General features: G+C 29.9%; 3 protein-coding genes across 4 annotated transcripts; 2 read left to right on the forward strand and 1 right to left on the reverse strand.

Moving 5' to 3' along the window:
- Positions 1 to 5,339: 5,339 nt before the first annotated feature.
- LOC132803647 (rac-like GTP-binding protein RAC2) lies at positions 5,340 to 9,330 on the reverse strand. Of its 2 annotated transcripts, none has more exons than XM_060816955.1 (7): positions 8,880 to 9,330; positions 8,638 to 8,725; positions 7,407 to 7,516; positions 7,166 to 7,229; positions 6,636 to 6,742; positions 6,234 to 6,299; positions 5,340 to 5,641 (listed from the first exon to the last, which is right to left on the reverse strand). In XM_060816955.1, the coding sequence occupies exons 1-7, from the start codon at positions 9,186 to 9,188 to the stop codon at positions 5,543 to 5,545; spliced, it is 843 nt and encodes a 280-aa protein (XP_060672938.1). In that variant the 5' UTR covers positions 9,189 to 9,330; the 3' UTR covers positions 5,340 to 5,542. The 2 variants fall into 2 exon arrangements, with proteins under 2 accessions (XP_060672938.1, XP_060672939.1); XM_060816956.1 differs by having other exon boundaries at positions 6,678 to 6,742; positions 8,880 to 9,303.
- A 3,023-nt stretch (positions 9,331 to 12,353) lies between these two features.
- On the forward strand, positions 12,354 to 12,806 carry LOC107403770 (agamous-like MADS-box protein AGL62). The gene has a single exon (XM_016010684.4). The coding sequence runs from the start codon at positions 12,354 to 12,356 to the stop codon at positions 12,804 to 12,806; it is 453 nt and encodes a 150-aa protein (XP_015866170.1).
- Positions 12,807 to 12,819: 13 nt separating this feature from the next.
- LOC107403759 (transcription factor MYB62) lies at positions 12,820 to 16,064 on the forward strand. Its single transcript, XM_048475706.2, is given in 4 exon segments — positions 12,820 to 14,532; positions 14,628 to 14,749; positions 15,096 to 15,403; positions 15,405 to 16,064. Coding segments are annotated over 4 exon segments (933 nt in total). The 5' UTR covers positions 12,820 to 14,381; the 3' UTR covers positions 15,757 to 16,064.
- Positions 16,065 to 16,825: the final 761 nt, after the last annotated feature.

A 16,825-nucleotide genomic window follows, 5' to 3' on the forward strand; every position in this document is an offset into this window, starting at 1 on the left:
TAATACGAACTTTCCTTACATGCAGCTTTCTAAAGTTAGTTTGAATTTTAGGGAGTTTTTGTTGTACTTTCATTCCCCAATAAATTGTAAATATATATATATATATATATATATATATATACATATCAATTACCCATAAAAAACTGTAAAGTATATATATTATATTTTTAAAAAGCTTGTTTTTTCTTAATTATTTTCATTTTTGTAAGTATTCTTCAAAAAGAAAAAAGAAAAACTTTTGTCCTTAGTAAGTGTGACTAAAATATAAGAAAGGTTTATTCTTAAAAAATAAATAAATAAATAAATAAAGGAATGAAACAAAAACAAAACCAAAACCAAATAGAAGACTTTTCTCTCAACTAGGCTGCAAACTACATATGACGAGGTGGAAATTGAAAGCTTAAGAATTTGATGTTTGTTCGATTTGACAAGGGGCCAAGCAAACTAATATCAAGAAGAAATAAAATATATAATAAAATTATTAATTAATCAAATAATTACTTATGATCAGGTTTATATATACACATACATACACTTATATATACATATATATATATATATTGCTAAAAAATGTGCCAGTTCTACATTACAAGGGGCACATCATCAATTTATTGTCAATAATAAACGAGATTTTTGAATCCATTGTTAATGATAGAATAGTGGCGCACATTTATGATGCAGAACTGACGCTTACTATAATATATTTATTTATTTATATAAAAAGTGATCCATTTTGAACAATGAATCTCTCAAAGTCTCTTGTGATATTAACTTTTCTATTGATATGATATACACACTAAACTTGTATTAGGTCCACAAAGTTTTCATTGATCCTTTGATAAAATAAGCCCCCTAAACCAAATTAAAATCACAGATGTAATTAGTTTAATTCATATATTAGTCAAAAAGTAGTCAAAAACCCATATACCACTCGTTGAATTAGCAGGGCTAGCTTGATACTTAATCATATGATAGCTAGTCCATAAACAATTACTTTAGTCATCTAATTTATATAATATTTCTAATGATCAAATTTCAACCATAACATTACTTTATACTGTTCTATGCCTGTTCTGAGCTAATTACTAATCCCATGCTTTGCATCTTTGTGCATGATCCAAACATTATTAAATATGGTACTTTTTATAACCAATATTGCGAACAAGGCCTTCATCAAGTAATAAATAAATCGCAAAATCATCACCTGGTTAATGGCAATTGTTTGATCAATAATCTGTCAATAGCTAGATCCATCTTTTTTCCCCCTGAATATACGTTTTGTTCAAAATAATTAAAATTTGCAAGATCCACCTTTCGAAGATTCAATTTTGTATTTGTGTGGTTGTGATTGGAAATGCTGGGGTATTTATTTATCTTTTTGCTGATAGATTTAGCAACGGGATTTTAGTATCACCTCTTGAACTCATGATTTGGGATTAATATAATAGTTATTGCTAATTGAGCTGTTTTAAAAGGATATCTTTTATTTCAATTTCAATTTGATGACAAAATTAAATTAATGTTTGCAGAGTAAGATCCATCTCACAAAGAGAGCAGATAGAGAGTTGGGTTTTTTTTTTTTTTTTTTTTTTTTTTTTTTTTTGGGTTGTCATAGATCAGATAAGAGTCTGCGTTGTACAATGTGTCACGTAATGTAGGTGATATATTAGGTGCCTTTAAATACTTTCACGCTTTGACATTGTTCTAATTTCCTAATCGAATATGTATGCTTAAAATTTTATAAATATATATTGCAAAATAAAAAAATCATAAATACATTAATATGTAACAGAAAGGGGGAACAAAAAAAAGTTATGTAACATTACAGAACCATTTAGAAGATGAATATGTAATAAGAAATTTAAAATAAAGTGATGTCCATAATATATAGCCCTTGCTAAATATATGAAACACCTTTTTTATTTAATTTTTTTTAACTAATATTTTGTTTTAAGTTTTTTTTTTTTTAACCGAAATTTTACATATTATTTTGTCATTAGAAATCTCATATATACTCTGTTATTGCAAATTATATGGGCTCATTATTTATTTATTTTTAATTTTCAAAAAAATCTTTCTTCTTTTTAGGCTTTCAGGAAAGGCCTATAAATTCGAGATTAAATATTTTGCTCATTTAAAATTTGAATGTTTTGGCTCAGTATTTATTTATTTTCTAAAAATATTTCTTTGTTTTAGGTTCTCAGGGATGCCCCATAAATCCGAGTTTAAACATTTTGCTATTTAAAAATTTGAATGTTGATCTTGATAATAATAATAATAATAATAATAATAATAATAAAAGAAGAAGAAGAAGAAGATGACGATGAAATTTGTTATGGCAATTCATTTGTATAATTTTGAAAAAGAAAATTCATGAATATGACAATGAAATCACATGCAAGAAAAATATGTGAGAAAGGAGAGAATTGGATGTTCCAATGTCGGCATTTGAAATCTGTCAGTCCCAACTGTTGGTTGGGACTAAATTTGGGTCCATATATATATTGTATTTTCCACAGTCGTGACATGTTCCAATGTTGTTTTCTATATATATTTATCTGCCAACTCTTAACAATTTTGGACACTTTCAATAAAATCTTTGTTACTGTTTTATTTTTCTCATAAATTTGTCCGTTATTACTCTATATATATAAGGTATATAATCATGCATTTTTTGTCATCATTCTTTTCACTGCCTTGCTATATATGATATGGAAATGGACAAAGGTAAAATGCGCGGGAAAAAGAATTACAATTAGTTCACATTTTTTGGATTCAGTTGAGGGATGCATATACATACATATACATATATGTATCTATATAGTTTTAATTTAGTGAAAATATAGTTCCTATCTTATGTAAAATATCTAATAATATAAAAAGTATTAAAAATTACTACTTGTTAACTAGAATTTTAATATTAATTTATTAATTAAAATGTATTTTTAATATTTAATATGTTATAAGATATCATTTTATATTGATAATGACAATTGATATGAAACGTTGGACAAAGTACAGTAATACACACACACATAGACAAATGAAATAAAAGGTTTATTGTATGGCTGGTCCCGGCATATATATATATATGAAAGTACTGAACTTTGAGCTGAGCTAAATTTAGAGTCTCCATTCATCGATTTGTTCCTCGTATACATATTATCTTAATCAATTTTATTTTTCATCATTATTTATTTTTTAATTTTCTGGTCAGGGTTGAAATCCTTATTATATATATTCGAGACGATCAAACCTGAACTAAATTGATAATTAAAGACTTGTAAAACAATGTGTAAATATTGGAATTTCCTAGTTCTATTTTTGAACTCATACATATTTATATAGAGTTGATTATACTTTAATATTTCATACTTTGTCAAATTGCACATTGGATTTTTAGATTTAAAACATTTCAGATTAAATCTTTAATTTATAATTTATTTCATGTTAGTCCAACTCCTAAATAGATTTTTAAATTGACTAATTGAAGTTTAAAAATTAAGAAAACTAACCAATTTTTTTGATTTACAAATAAAACAAGAAAAAGAATTGATTAATTGATTAGTGAGAAAAGTAGTTAATTTTCTTAAATTTTTAAGCTTTCTATTAATTAATTTAGTAATCAATCTGGGATTAATGTAATACAAATTTTAAATTGAAGGTTCAATATTAAATGTTTTGAATTCAAAAATTAAATATACAATATAATTAAAATATATAATACTAAAGTGCAATTAATTAATTCATATGTCAAGAATAATATATATGTGTGGAATCTCAAGTATTCCACCTTACACCTTCTCTTTTATTTTCTTAGTTCTCTGTTTTTGCCATTACATTTTAATGAAAAATAAATGCCTAAACAATTAATACGTTCATATAAATTCACTGAGTAATTTAGATTTTCTATCACAAGGTTTTGTGTATTCATGAAACAAATATTTTGTAGTCCTGATTTTTAACTAGATAGTTTCTTCAATGGTAGTAGGTTAATAGCTGGACTGGACACGTGGTGTGAATAAATTTTAATTATAAACCAGCTAATAATATTTAAGACAAGTTGAATGTGTCACAATCAAAATGTGATTATTTGAATGTATCACAATCAAAATGCGATTATCTTATAATAAAAGCAAAAGAACATGGCAATTTAGTCGTAACTAGCTGACTAGTATGGTTACCAACCCCATACTAATTGGACCAACAATTTTGTACACGTATATAATTGTATTAATAAAAATTTCCATGATTCATTTACCACTTATTTATAATAATTTTTGGTCTTTTTGATGTTATGTTTGGACTTTAGATTGTATTTAGGAAAAAAATAATCATAACTTATTTTACTAAGTAAAGTTTTCATAAATGGGAATAAAAATTTATATTCATCGGCTTGATAGTGGTACAACCATTAAAAATACATTTTCATATTTGGATTTAAAATATGGATGAAAATCTCCTCTATCAAAATTGTAAGGAAAAAAAGAAGAAGTGGGAATAAGAGATTTAATTAGCTACACACCAAACATTGGATTTTATGATTGGGTTGTTCTAGAGAAAAGACCATATCAGTCAGTATTCAAAATTTAATATCTAATCAAAAATAAATTCAGCACAAAATGATAAAGATTACCAAAAAATTAAGGGAAAAAAAAATCATATGCAGTTCAAAAGTATTAAAAAAAAATTTGAAATTATCTTGACAAAATGCTGATTATAAATGAGTTCATTTAGAAGGAGGGGAAAAAAGAAGAAAAGAAAAAAGAAGAAAATAATAAGTAAAAGAGTTAATGAAATCAATTGGCAGGAAGATGGCCAACCATTTCTTCTGGATTAAAAAGCGTGAGGGCAAGTGAAAATGAATATTAATTTCTGGGTAAACAAACACAGAAGATGGTGGTTAAGCTAGCTAAACTGTCAACTACAAACACAAATTAAAAGGGAGAAAAGGGTTACATCAGTCTAATTTCTTGGACCATTCACATTAATAGTCAACTCTTCTTCTACTTCCATTCTAGAACAGACTTCATTGACCGTATCTATCTCCTAATTTTCATAAACCTCACCCAAAGACACCAAAAAAAAAAAAAAAAAAAAAAAAAAAAAAAAAAAGGGAAAAAATTTGCTCACTTTCTTGTTTTAAATTGAGATGTAATTACAAATCCCAAAGAAAAATGGAAAAAGAACAAAAAATCTGATACAGTTATTTTGAAAGTCTTTATACCACTGAATGGTGAAAAAGTCCAACAAATCACTACAATGTAAACCAATTCTGCACAAGTTTGACATTGCTCAGATGATGCTTAATTATATTAAGCTGTCCAAATGCTAAGACATAGTCAAAGAAATTAAATCATTGGATTATCGAAAGATCGTTCAAGAAAATGAGCATGCGCATCACAAATCTTTCCCCAAGTCACATGAGAAAGTCGCTCACAAAGAAAATAAGAACAAAAAGAATGAATGGAAATGTTAGAAAGGATACAATCATACAATATTGTATTACAAAAAAATTATACAACCAAAGGAAAAGAAAGCATTAAAGAAAGCTGCAGGGCCTCTGTTTTCTCTTTTGCTTCTTGGACTTGGAAGGATACAGAGCCAACTTGATAGCAGCATCAAATACAGCCTTCACATTCTGCATTTTCAACAGAAAAAAAAAAAAAAGAAAAAAAAAATGGGGAAATGATGAGATTCCAACAGGAATTTGTATGAGCCAATTGTTAGAAAAATAACTTTCTTTAAGCTAACTAATATGTTACCGATAATAGCCAAAATTATGCCACTAGTAATGGCAGCATATACTTGTGACATACCCTATAAAGAATTGTTTAACAAAAAGTACAAGAAAAGTGAAGTATGGATTAAAACACAGTCAAGGATTTTAATCACAGAGTAAGTGAAGTATGGATTAAAACACAGTCAAGGATTTTAATCACAGTGTTGTATTTGAACATCAGCACAAAGTTTAACAGAGAAGTGATTCCCAAACGATGCAAATGTTGCCTTGAGTGTGGCAATGAAGAGACTTGCAGAAAATTGCACATCTTTCTTTCCTTAATATGTCAAACAGAAAATACAAGTAATGTTTCCTGAAGTAGTATCTAAGATAGACAATGACAATGGTTCCCCACCAAATGGATACGACCAAAACTAGATCTTAAATTTTATTTTTCTTTTCCCCCAAATAATTGAAGTACTCCGTGAACTTAAACAGTATGATAACACACCTGCTGTGTCTTTGAGCTGCATTCTATATATGCCATAGCTCCAATTCGCTTCTTCAGATCTTCACCCTGGGATGTACAGGGCATGTATATGAGAAAATGTATAAAGGAAAAACAATACCACTAGAAAATAGATTGATCCCAAATAGGACAGTCAAAATCAACAAAATACACCATTTTGTCCAAATACTTCAATCCATTTTTATCTTTTTTCCATGTGTCCAAAATTTTTCCTTTTATCTTATCGCTTTGGTTTGCTGTAGTTTGCTGTGCTTGAACAGAAGCTATTACATCAGATGATAGTTCTTAGACTACAATTTCTTTTATATTGTCTTGTTGCTGGCCTACTTAACAGTCAAATAGCAATAACAAAAGCCACCAATGGAGCAAAATCTTATACGCAACTGTGTTTGTGGAAAAAGGCAAATTAGAAGTACGGACACGTACTTGTTGCGTAGATATGGTTCGAGCACCAGGATAATCCATGAGGAACCGTTGATCATCTCTCAAATCTGCCATGTCAAGTGACCATACTTAATAGCAAGGACAAAGTCACATGCAAACAGGTAGAAAATAGAGCCAATGAATTATGATTCTAAACTTATAAACTTCATATATATCTCAGTTAAGCCAATCCTTAATTTATTCTTTAGTGAAAAAAAATAATAATAATAAAAATTGCCTTGATATACAGTAATTTGGTGGCATTAATTTAACTTGACAAAGAAAATGTTTGAGAAAGAAAAAATGATATAAGGGGAACCTTTTTTTGGTTATTAACTTTTAGTTTTCGAGCAAAATAATCATTCATAGGGGAACTAAATACTCATTCATAGGGGCATTCAGAAACTTGATGGAAAAGCAAATGCACAGTTCTAATCAAAATCATATAGAAAGAACTAATTAATTTTGATTAAGAAAAAAGTTTTAATCACCTAGCTTTGTCCCCACAAGAATAATGGGCACAGATGGGGCATAATGTCTCAGCTCTGGGATCCACTTCTCCACCAAAACAAGGCAAACAAATAAATGAAAAAAGAAAATGAGAAAAAAGAAAGACAGATACAGAATCTCATTAGTATATACATTTCATCCATTTTTAAAAGAAAAGCGATTCTTAAGAAGAATATGATACAAAAAGAAGATCAAAAAAATCAAAAAATAAAAAAAACTTACTTTCTTCGGTATGTTCTCATAGCTTGGCCTACTTATGAGGGAAAAAGCAAGAAGAAAAACATCAGCTCCTCTGTAACTAAGTGGTCTTAGCCTGTTATAATCTTCTTGACCTGTGTAAGAGATTCACAAAGAATCATCAAAAAGAAAATTCGTTATCATCCTTTAACTTTATTATCCAATTTAAAGTTTTTTTTCTTTTTTATTTTAACCAAAAACAACTTTTTGAACTGCTTTTTGCAATATCATATCCATTGGAAAGCTACTATTTATTCCAAGAAAGAACTATGGTCCTCTCTTTCAACACTGTTGTTCAAAAGCCAAAAAAAAAAAAAAAAAAAGAAAAAAAAAAGAAAAAAAAAAAAAAGCTTGATGGTAGGTATTTTTGGTTGTCACATGGACACATCATTCAGATGCTTTATTTATTTCAAAGTAAATTGGAAAGAATTCAAAATGGTTTTTCTTCCTTAGCATTTGTTCCAAGTCTAATAATTGCTCCAATGGAAGAGATCCTCTGATAGGTGTCCACGCAATAATATTTTGTCCACACACCAAGTTTTACATGCTCAAAACAGCATGATAACTTTAGGCCATCAAATTGCTTCCACAAATTTGTAATTTGAGACCCAAAAAACAGATTAAAAAAGAACCTTAAAAAGGAGTTTTTTACTTTTTGCAATTAACAATGAGAAGCTACTCATAATCAAATTAACACAATTTCAAAATTAGTCTCTTATACTGAAAAATATTTTAATAGAAGTTGATATTATTCCTAATTTGTCATTAATGCCACAAATTACGCTTGAAATTTGCAGTGGTGTGGACCTCCTTAATGAAAGCTCTTGTGCATTTTTTGCTGCTAACAAAAAAAAAAAAAAAAAAAATGTTGAATAGCTTTAGGGTTGTACTAGCAGTTCCAGGCAGCTTCTATGGGTTTTCTCTCGCACATAGCATAGGAGAATATATCACTAGTTTTCCCAAAAATGAGAAAAATTTCAGCCGTATATCTCAATGTACGAAGTAAATAACCAGAAGGGAGACCAATTTGATCAAAAAAACGAAACTGGGCATCTAATGGCGTCCCTTTTACATTTTTCTTGGTAGTACGAGAAATTGAGTTGGCAGAAAAAAGCTTAAACTCAAATTAACCAAACAAACCAAGGATTAAAGTTCTATTAACAATTCAAATTAAACAAGAATTAGAGAAAGAGAGAGAAATTAGAGAAAGAAATACCAGCAGTATCCCAGAGACCCAGATTCACAGACTGCCCATCAACCAAAACATTGGCACTGAAGTTGTCGAAAACAGTGGGAACATAATCCTGTGAATGAATCGGAGCCCACAAAAGAAAACCCATAAGGAAGAAAATCCATAGAAACCAATACAATTGAAAAAAAAAAAAAAAAAGGGAAAGAATGAAATCAAAACCAGCAAAACAGAGAAAACAGAGAAGAGGCATGGGAAAAGTGTATTACTGTTGGGAAAGTATTGCTGGTGTAGGAAATGAGAAGACAAGTCTTCCCAACAGCTCCATCTCCAACTGTCACGCATTTGATAAACTTCGATGTTGATGTTGTAGTAGCAGTAGTAGTGGTATTAGCATTATTAGCCATTTGGGTTATCTGAAAGCCAAACAAAATTCTATCTTTCTCTCTTATAAAAGTTTTTTTTTTTTTTCTTGGGAAAATATTTAAAGAAGTCTTGTGAAAGAAGTCATGGTTTTCTTTCCCACTCTTAGTCAAGTTATAGAAAGAGATAGAGTCCAAAAAAGAATATATATACATATATATTTATATATATTAAAACAAAAAAGTTGACAAAATTTTGCAAAAGCTTTTTGAGGGGGGGCAACAAAGGCAAAGAAAAGATATTGTGATCAGTGAGTAAGACTGCTTTAATTTGAGCTGTCAGAGAGGCAAAAAGAGGAAAGAAGGTATCAAAGCAAATCAAAGCAAAACCCACCACCAGCCACCACAACCTGAAAAAAAAAAAAAAAAAAAAAAAAAAAAAAACAAACAAACAAACAAACATAACAAACCAAATTGAAAATACTTCCTTTCAAAAAAAAAAAAAATATATATATATATATATATATAAACATATTAAGGAAAATTTAGAAGCAAAATCGATCTGTCACGCGCTCGCACTGCATGTGGGGTGCAGCTTCCAATACCTTTTGCCGCGCACTTTGGTTTTTTTATTTTATTATCATTTTTCTTTTTTCTGAGGATAGGGGGTAGGGGCCAATTACCTTTTGGTACAAGTATAATTAGGGGGAACGAAACCCAAAAAAAAAAAAAAAAAAAGGTATAATTAGTGGTAATTAATCAAGTTTCACAAGGATTATAGGAGGATACTCTGTATCACAATCGTGAAGAGTATTATCTGATCTACAAATTTAAAGACCCTAAACGATAAACAAATATTTCTACATAAGATGGATATATATGTTTTTTTTTAATCCTTTTGTTTGTTTTCTTTTAGGCGTTGGGGTAAGTTGATGAAAAGTAAATGTTTTGTAGATCAAACAAAACCCAAGAATCATCAAGTTTTAATCCTAATATGTTTATCAAAAAAAAGTTTTATTTCTTATATAGATGGCCATGTAAAAAAGTGAAATATATTAATAACTATTCATAAATTTAACAAACATGAATTAACAACTAATTTGTTTTACCTTGTTCATCACAAATATTAGTCCACGTATATTATAAAATATTTTTTAATATAAAATTATTTTCCAATTAAATAAACAAAAAGCTTGGTTTACTAATAGCTAACCTAATGAAATTAATTGAGCTAATTGTCAGACAATGAGAAAAAATATAAATTATAAAATTTGACTTTTGATGGCTCTTACCCCACAAAGTGAGACATATCATAAGACGTGACTTGTTTTATGTTTGTGTAGTGTAGGTGATGAATCAAGGCATGATTTTAGTTGCCTCCAAAAAAAATTGATTCTCCCAACGCATTTCGAAGCTTTTAGAGTGAAGTATATATGTACGTGTCTGCCTGAAATGGCCCGTCTATGTGTCTTTTACATGGTGCAATAATAGAGTCTTAATTCAATTTTTTTTTTTTTTAAAAAAAGACAAGAGCAAAATTTCAATTACATAATTACTAACAATATTCTTTTTTTATTTTTATATGTCATACACTCTTTTTTTTTTTTTTTTTTCCAAATATAAATCACTAGTTACACTTTTATTTACAGAATTTGATAAACCCGGATTGTATGAACTGAGAATAATTATATTACAGGGGAGTAATTGGAGAGATTTTTTTTTTTTACTTTTTTTCCCCCTTGAAGAAAGAAAATTCATTAACCAGAAAGAGAATACAAATCCATATTTGAAAAGCGTTGAAGGGAGTAAAATAAGGGCCAGGCTATATATTATTCTTCTAAAATTTGCTTAATAAGCATTGAAATATTTAAAGCTTATTATTTTTTGTAGAAGTAGAAATATTTAAAGCTTTTAAGTTTGTGAAAAGTTACTAATAAAAAGTACCCTCTCAAAAGATTAGAAATTTTCAATTCTATATCATTTTTTCTTATGAAAAAGATAAATAAAATCCTATCAGATAATTAAGATGAAAGAAATTTTTTAATTAACTAATCAAGATGAATGGAATCATTTTTAAGAGTCATTGCATGAAAAATTACCTATTAATTCAAATCAAATTAATTCTATCAAAAATTGGATCAATCAATTATTGGTCAGACCCGCTTGGCTTGATTATCATTGGAATCTAATTTCCAATTTGATTGAGTTTTTTGAATTATTGTATTAGCAATATTCCAATTCAATCACTTCAATTAATCACACACACAAAAAAAAAATCATATTATATATAAAATAAAAAGTTCAAAAGTTTTAGACCTCAAAAATTAATAATTAATCGGTGAAAATTAAATTATCAGAAAATTGAGCATTTTCTATTTATTATTATTATGATGATGATGAAGAAGAATTTAAAAGTGTCATGGGAAACCAATTGATTATTCTGAAATTCTTGTTCCTTCATTTTTTTTTTTTATAGATTTATTTTTTGGGGCTATTTTGGTCAATGGGAAAATTTCATTTTGGCCCTTATGTTTTTGTACTTTTATCTCAAATAAATTTATATTTTAGAAATTTTCACTATAACCATTTTATATTTCATTTTTTTTTCTACACGCAATTCAGCTTATTAATTATATAAGTATAATTCATTCATTATTTTTGTTTCCAAATAAATTTTTAATGCATGATTAATTTTGTACGGAACTTCTTTTGTAAACGATAGAAAAAGGGAAAAAAAAAAAAAAAAAAGGAAAATCGGATCCATCCATGAATGATTAATTTTATACGGAACTTCTTTTGTAACATATAGGAAAAAAAAAAAAAAAAAAGAAAATCGATTCCATCCGTGACTTAAAAATGTTATGAGTTGGTTCATTTTCGAAAGTTGTGACAATTAAATAGTCATAGAAATTTGGTGCTCCTAGGGATTGTCCTAAGTCCATGATTTTGTCATAAATTCCTTTTCAAGTCGTAAATTATTATCCTGGCGTCTAAAGTTATACCCCTTATCTTTTGGATTAATGTTTTTTATATTCCAAAACCATTGTCATTGAAATATTTTATCAAATTATCTTTAATATCAATAGGACAAGATTCTATCATATTCTGTGCTATGATAGCCTTTTGATTCCTTTACATATATATGGAAGTAATTTCTTCGTCAAACTAAAATTTTATTTTCTAATCAAACTTTTCAAATATGAATACAATGTAATATACTTATATATTCAATCAAATCTTATAAAACCCCATCTCTTCCTTTATAAAATCCTTGATATCCATAATCTTTCACTTTCTCTTTTTACCACATTCTTCTTCATTCAAAAAAAAAATTTCCCAAAAAACTATCCATCTCTTTCCTTTCCTATTTTTTCTTCCACCATGATCGTTCGAACCAACAAGACCATCAAGAAAACCCAAGGCCGCCAGAAGATCGAAATCAAAAAGCTTGAAAACAATAGCAACAAACAAGTCACCTTCTCGAAGCGCCGTGCGGGTCTTTTCAAGAAAGCCGGCGAGCTCAGCATCCTCTGCGGTGCCGAGGTTGCCGCCATCGTCTTCTCTCCCAACAGCAAGGTCTTCTGCTACGGCCATCCGAGCCCCGAGACCGTAATTCAACGCTACATTCACAGCACCACTAGTAGTAACACTTCTAATTCTTCTGAGGCGGCGGTAGCGGCAATGGCTTCGGCCGCCGCTACCTCTGCCGAAAGAGAGTTGGTGCCGATGGAAGAGTTCAACAGGGAGTATAGAGAAGCCATGAAAGAGCTGGAGATAGAGAAAAAGAGAGCGGAGGAGGTGAAACTTGCCGTGGAAGAAAAGAAGTCGGCGTGAAGTGAGAGGTTCTGGTGGGAGGAAGAGGCGGTTGATGGGATGAGGTTGGAGAGTTGGAGCAGTTCATGGCTGCTTTGAAGGAGATGAGAAGGAAGGTTGTGAATAGGACTGAAGAGTTGATGAAGAGTTGCAGTGCTGCTTCAAACGGTGCGGTTTTGGCTCAGCCTCTGCCGGTTTCGGGTTTTCATGGAGCTGGTTGTCTTAATAATCACGGTGGATTTGATGGAGATCATGGTCTTGTTGTTGGTGGTAGTGGTGGAGGAGAAGATGGTTCAACCTTTTTTGGATTTGGATTCGAACGTGGAAAGTTTTGAGTGTGCTTTTTTTTTTTTTTTTTTGGGTGTATATGCATGGCTGACTTTGGAAGATAATAATGGTTTTAGATTTTTCTTAATTAATTTGTTTTTTCGATGGGACATTTTTAGGTTTTGTTACATATTGAATAAAACGTATGTTATATGAATAAAGGTATTTTCAGAATTTTTTTTATGCACTCTTTTTATCCTACTGGTTCTTTCTTTTATCTATGCATGATGGTTATGTAGATTGCAATTGAATTTTGAATATATAACTTCTTAAGGTAAATTATGATATATAATCAGAATTATATTTTGTTCAGTCAATCACGTCAACTTGTTTTTTTTTTGTTCTTTGCCAATATTTTTTTATATGTGATTTAGAGAAAGATGATCGCCCAGAGAGTTTCTTTCGTCGAATTCACCTCTCCTACGTCCCATTTTTACATCAGTGGACGGTGTAGACATGATTTGATGAAAGGATCGAGATTTGGAAGAAAGGGAATAAACAGAATACACAGAGTCGACTGATGCCTCTATACTATTGAGAGAGAGATCAGATTGGACCAAAACCGGGCCAGATGGTCAAGGAAATTTCTAAGCACTGGAAATATAATCATTTCTTATTTTATTGTCCTGGAATTCATTTTCTTTCATTCCCAAACTGGGTAATTGTTACATATACAATCATGGAACTATTCATTGAGCAAGACCCACAATTACTAGAACAGTATATTAAGTAATTCTTGCGAAAAGAAAAAACAATAAGAAAATGTTTGGTATTGGAACTGTTAGATTGATAATTTTATCTTTTTTATTTATTTTTTTATTTTTATTTGATGGGCGTTAGTGGAACAATCTGTTTGGGTCTTGCTCTGACCAAGAAAATTAAATGGTTATGGGTAGGGCCATTTGAGTATTTTCTTAGGAGACTATAGTCTATAGGAGTTAAGTGAGATTCTTGAATTGTAAAATCATTAAGAGGCTACTTTCAGTGACATTTTTTTTTAGGTCTTTTTATTTTCTTTTCTTAATCAATTTAATAGACTCCATGGAAACTCAGTGGAAGTTCCATATGAAATTTTACTTCTAAGAGTTACTTCTTTTGACAACTTGATGCTTTATATATGGACCACCATCTGGTCTAGCTTTCAACTTCCTTTATATAAAGATGGCCTGCTTGTGTAATTTTGTTTCACTTTAGGCTGAAGACTACACAAAGCCCCTTCCTTTTTAAGCATATGGTGTGTTTGTGGGTATTACTCAGTGAAAGTTTTCCATGTCTACTAGTAGTAAAAGCACAACCAGTTGTAGTGAAGATGATAATGAGCTTAGGAGAGGGCCATGGACAATTGAAGAAGACACTCTCCTGATTCATTACATAGCTCACCATGGTGAAGGAAGATGGAACTTGCTAGCAAAACGTTCTGGTAATCACAAAACTTATCTGCAAGTTGGTTATATTAGCAGAACTTTTTTATGATTCCAACATTAACTTTCCTGTATTGGTTTCCTTTTGTTTCAGGGCTAAGAAGAACTGGCAAGAGTTGCAGTTTGAGCTGGTTGAATTATCTGAAACCTGATGTCAAGCGCTCAAATCTTACTCTAGAGGAGCAGCTCTTGATTCTTGATCTCCATGGGCAACAGGTGCATACATACATATATATATATATATATATATATCCTTATCAATAATCACAACTTGTAACTGACATTGAGTTTTAATGTCCGCAATTTGTTACCATATTATAGCTTTTCATAACTAAACAACTTTATATTTCTGAGAGTTCTTTAGAAACGACCATGCATTGAATGAGAATACGTGAATTTTGTTAATTTCTTTGCGTCATTATACCAAAACTTTGGCTAACAGAATTATTGGAACTTCTCATTTGACAAAAATGACTTTGCACACGGTATTGATGAAAACTATGCATCAAAAGATCTTTAACTTCATCCATTTGTACATTATGGGTGGTCGAAAATTGCACAGTACTTACCTGGGAGGACGGACAATGAAATCAAGAACTATTGGAGGACAAGAGCTCAGAAACAAGCTAAGCATCTTAAGATTGACAGCAAAAGCACAGCATTGCAAGACATCATTAGGTACTTTTGGATGCCAAGGTTGCTTCAAAAGATAGAAGAATCATCATCATCATCATCATTGCCAATCCAAAAATCAGAAATTCCTCTGTCTCTTGACAATGGTACTACTCAACATTCTGCATCAGCATATGCGGCACAAATATGTCCACCGCCACAAATCTCTGTTCAGGGAGATCATCTAAATGCGGATGGACACCAATGGTTTGAACATTCAGGAGCAGATTTCAGATTGGGAAAATTGCACTATTTCATGGATAGACTCTTCAGAATCAATGAATATGTCACAGATATCTCAATTTTCAGAATGCCCACAGACTAGTCCTTTCCATGTCATAGCTAGCAATGCCCACAACACATTGGGAAAGAGCTACTCAAATGTCAACAATGGTTCCTCCATCGATATCTACAATGACGCAAGTTTATCAGCATCCGGGATGTTTGAAAATCCTGCAGGAGATTACCATGTTGAACATAACAGTTGGAATGATAGTGATTTTTTATGTAGCATGTGGAACATGGATGAATTATGGCAGTATAGGAATTAAATGGTAAAGGGAAGCAATAGGATCTTGTTTCTGGGAAACACACAAAAAATTCTTCAAGCTTAAGGCATCCATTAGTTCCTAATTAGCACTCTATCATCGCTCATGTAATGGGCAATTTGTTAATTTTCCATTCAATTTAAGAAGATGCAAATAACTGTGTTTAAAGTGTTTTGCATATCAAAGTTACTATGTAATTTTGATAATGAAAATTTTTTGGTCCTGTTTGACTGTCATTAAATTTGTTTCTCTGCCTCTTGTGTTTATGATTTCATTTAGAAATTCTAAACACCTAAACTTGTATGGAAATTCTTTTTGACTTCATACTATAGAGGCTTATAATATTCCAAATTTGTTCAGTCAATCACGTCTATTTGTTTTTTATATGAATAAAGGTATTTTTAGAATTTTTTATGCACTTTTTTTATCCTACTGGTTCTTTCTTTTATATATGCATGGTGGTTGTGTAGATTGCAACTGAATTTTGAATATGTAAGTTCTTAGACTCATTTGTAAGGTAAATTATGATATATATTCAGAATTATATTTTGTCCAAAATAAAAATAAAAATTGCTGACCTAATAAATATGTAAGATTTTTTTTTCTTTTTTTGACAAAAGGATGTTAGAATTACTAAATATATTGTTTCTTATGACTTATGAGATGCCTTCCAAAAATGCTTAGACTTTTTTAACTTTAGACCCCTAAAAAAGTGTAAAATCCAAACTACAGTAAATGTAATTTACAAAAATGCTCTTATAAAAAAGAAGTAATAGTGGAGCAAAGTAAAAATCGTTCCAAAGTGAATTTTTTTACGGTAATTAAAGGTTTGCAAAAGTTTTATATCTAAAGCTAAGTTACTAGGTTAAATACATAAGTGCATAATAAATATATATATTTTATAGTTTAAAAAAAAAAAAAAAATCCGCTGATAGCGTAGGAATTTATAAAGATAATGTGTGTTTGTAAAACAAAAAAGAGAATTGTTGAGAAATTAAAAGTGTTTTTTTTTTTTTTTTTGGGCTGAGAGAGAAATTAAAAGTTTTACCATATATTTTTTATAAAGCGATAA

The sequence above is a fragment of the Ziziphus jujuba genome, chromosome 5 (assembly GCF_031755915.1).
Source record: "Ziziphus jujuba cultivar Dongzao chromosome 5, ASM3175591v1".
Lineage (NCBI taxonomy): Eukaryota > Viridiplantae > Streptophyta > Magnoliopsida > Rosales > Rhamnaceae > Ziziphus > Ziziphus jujuba.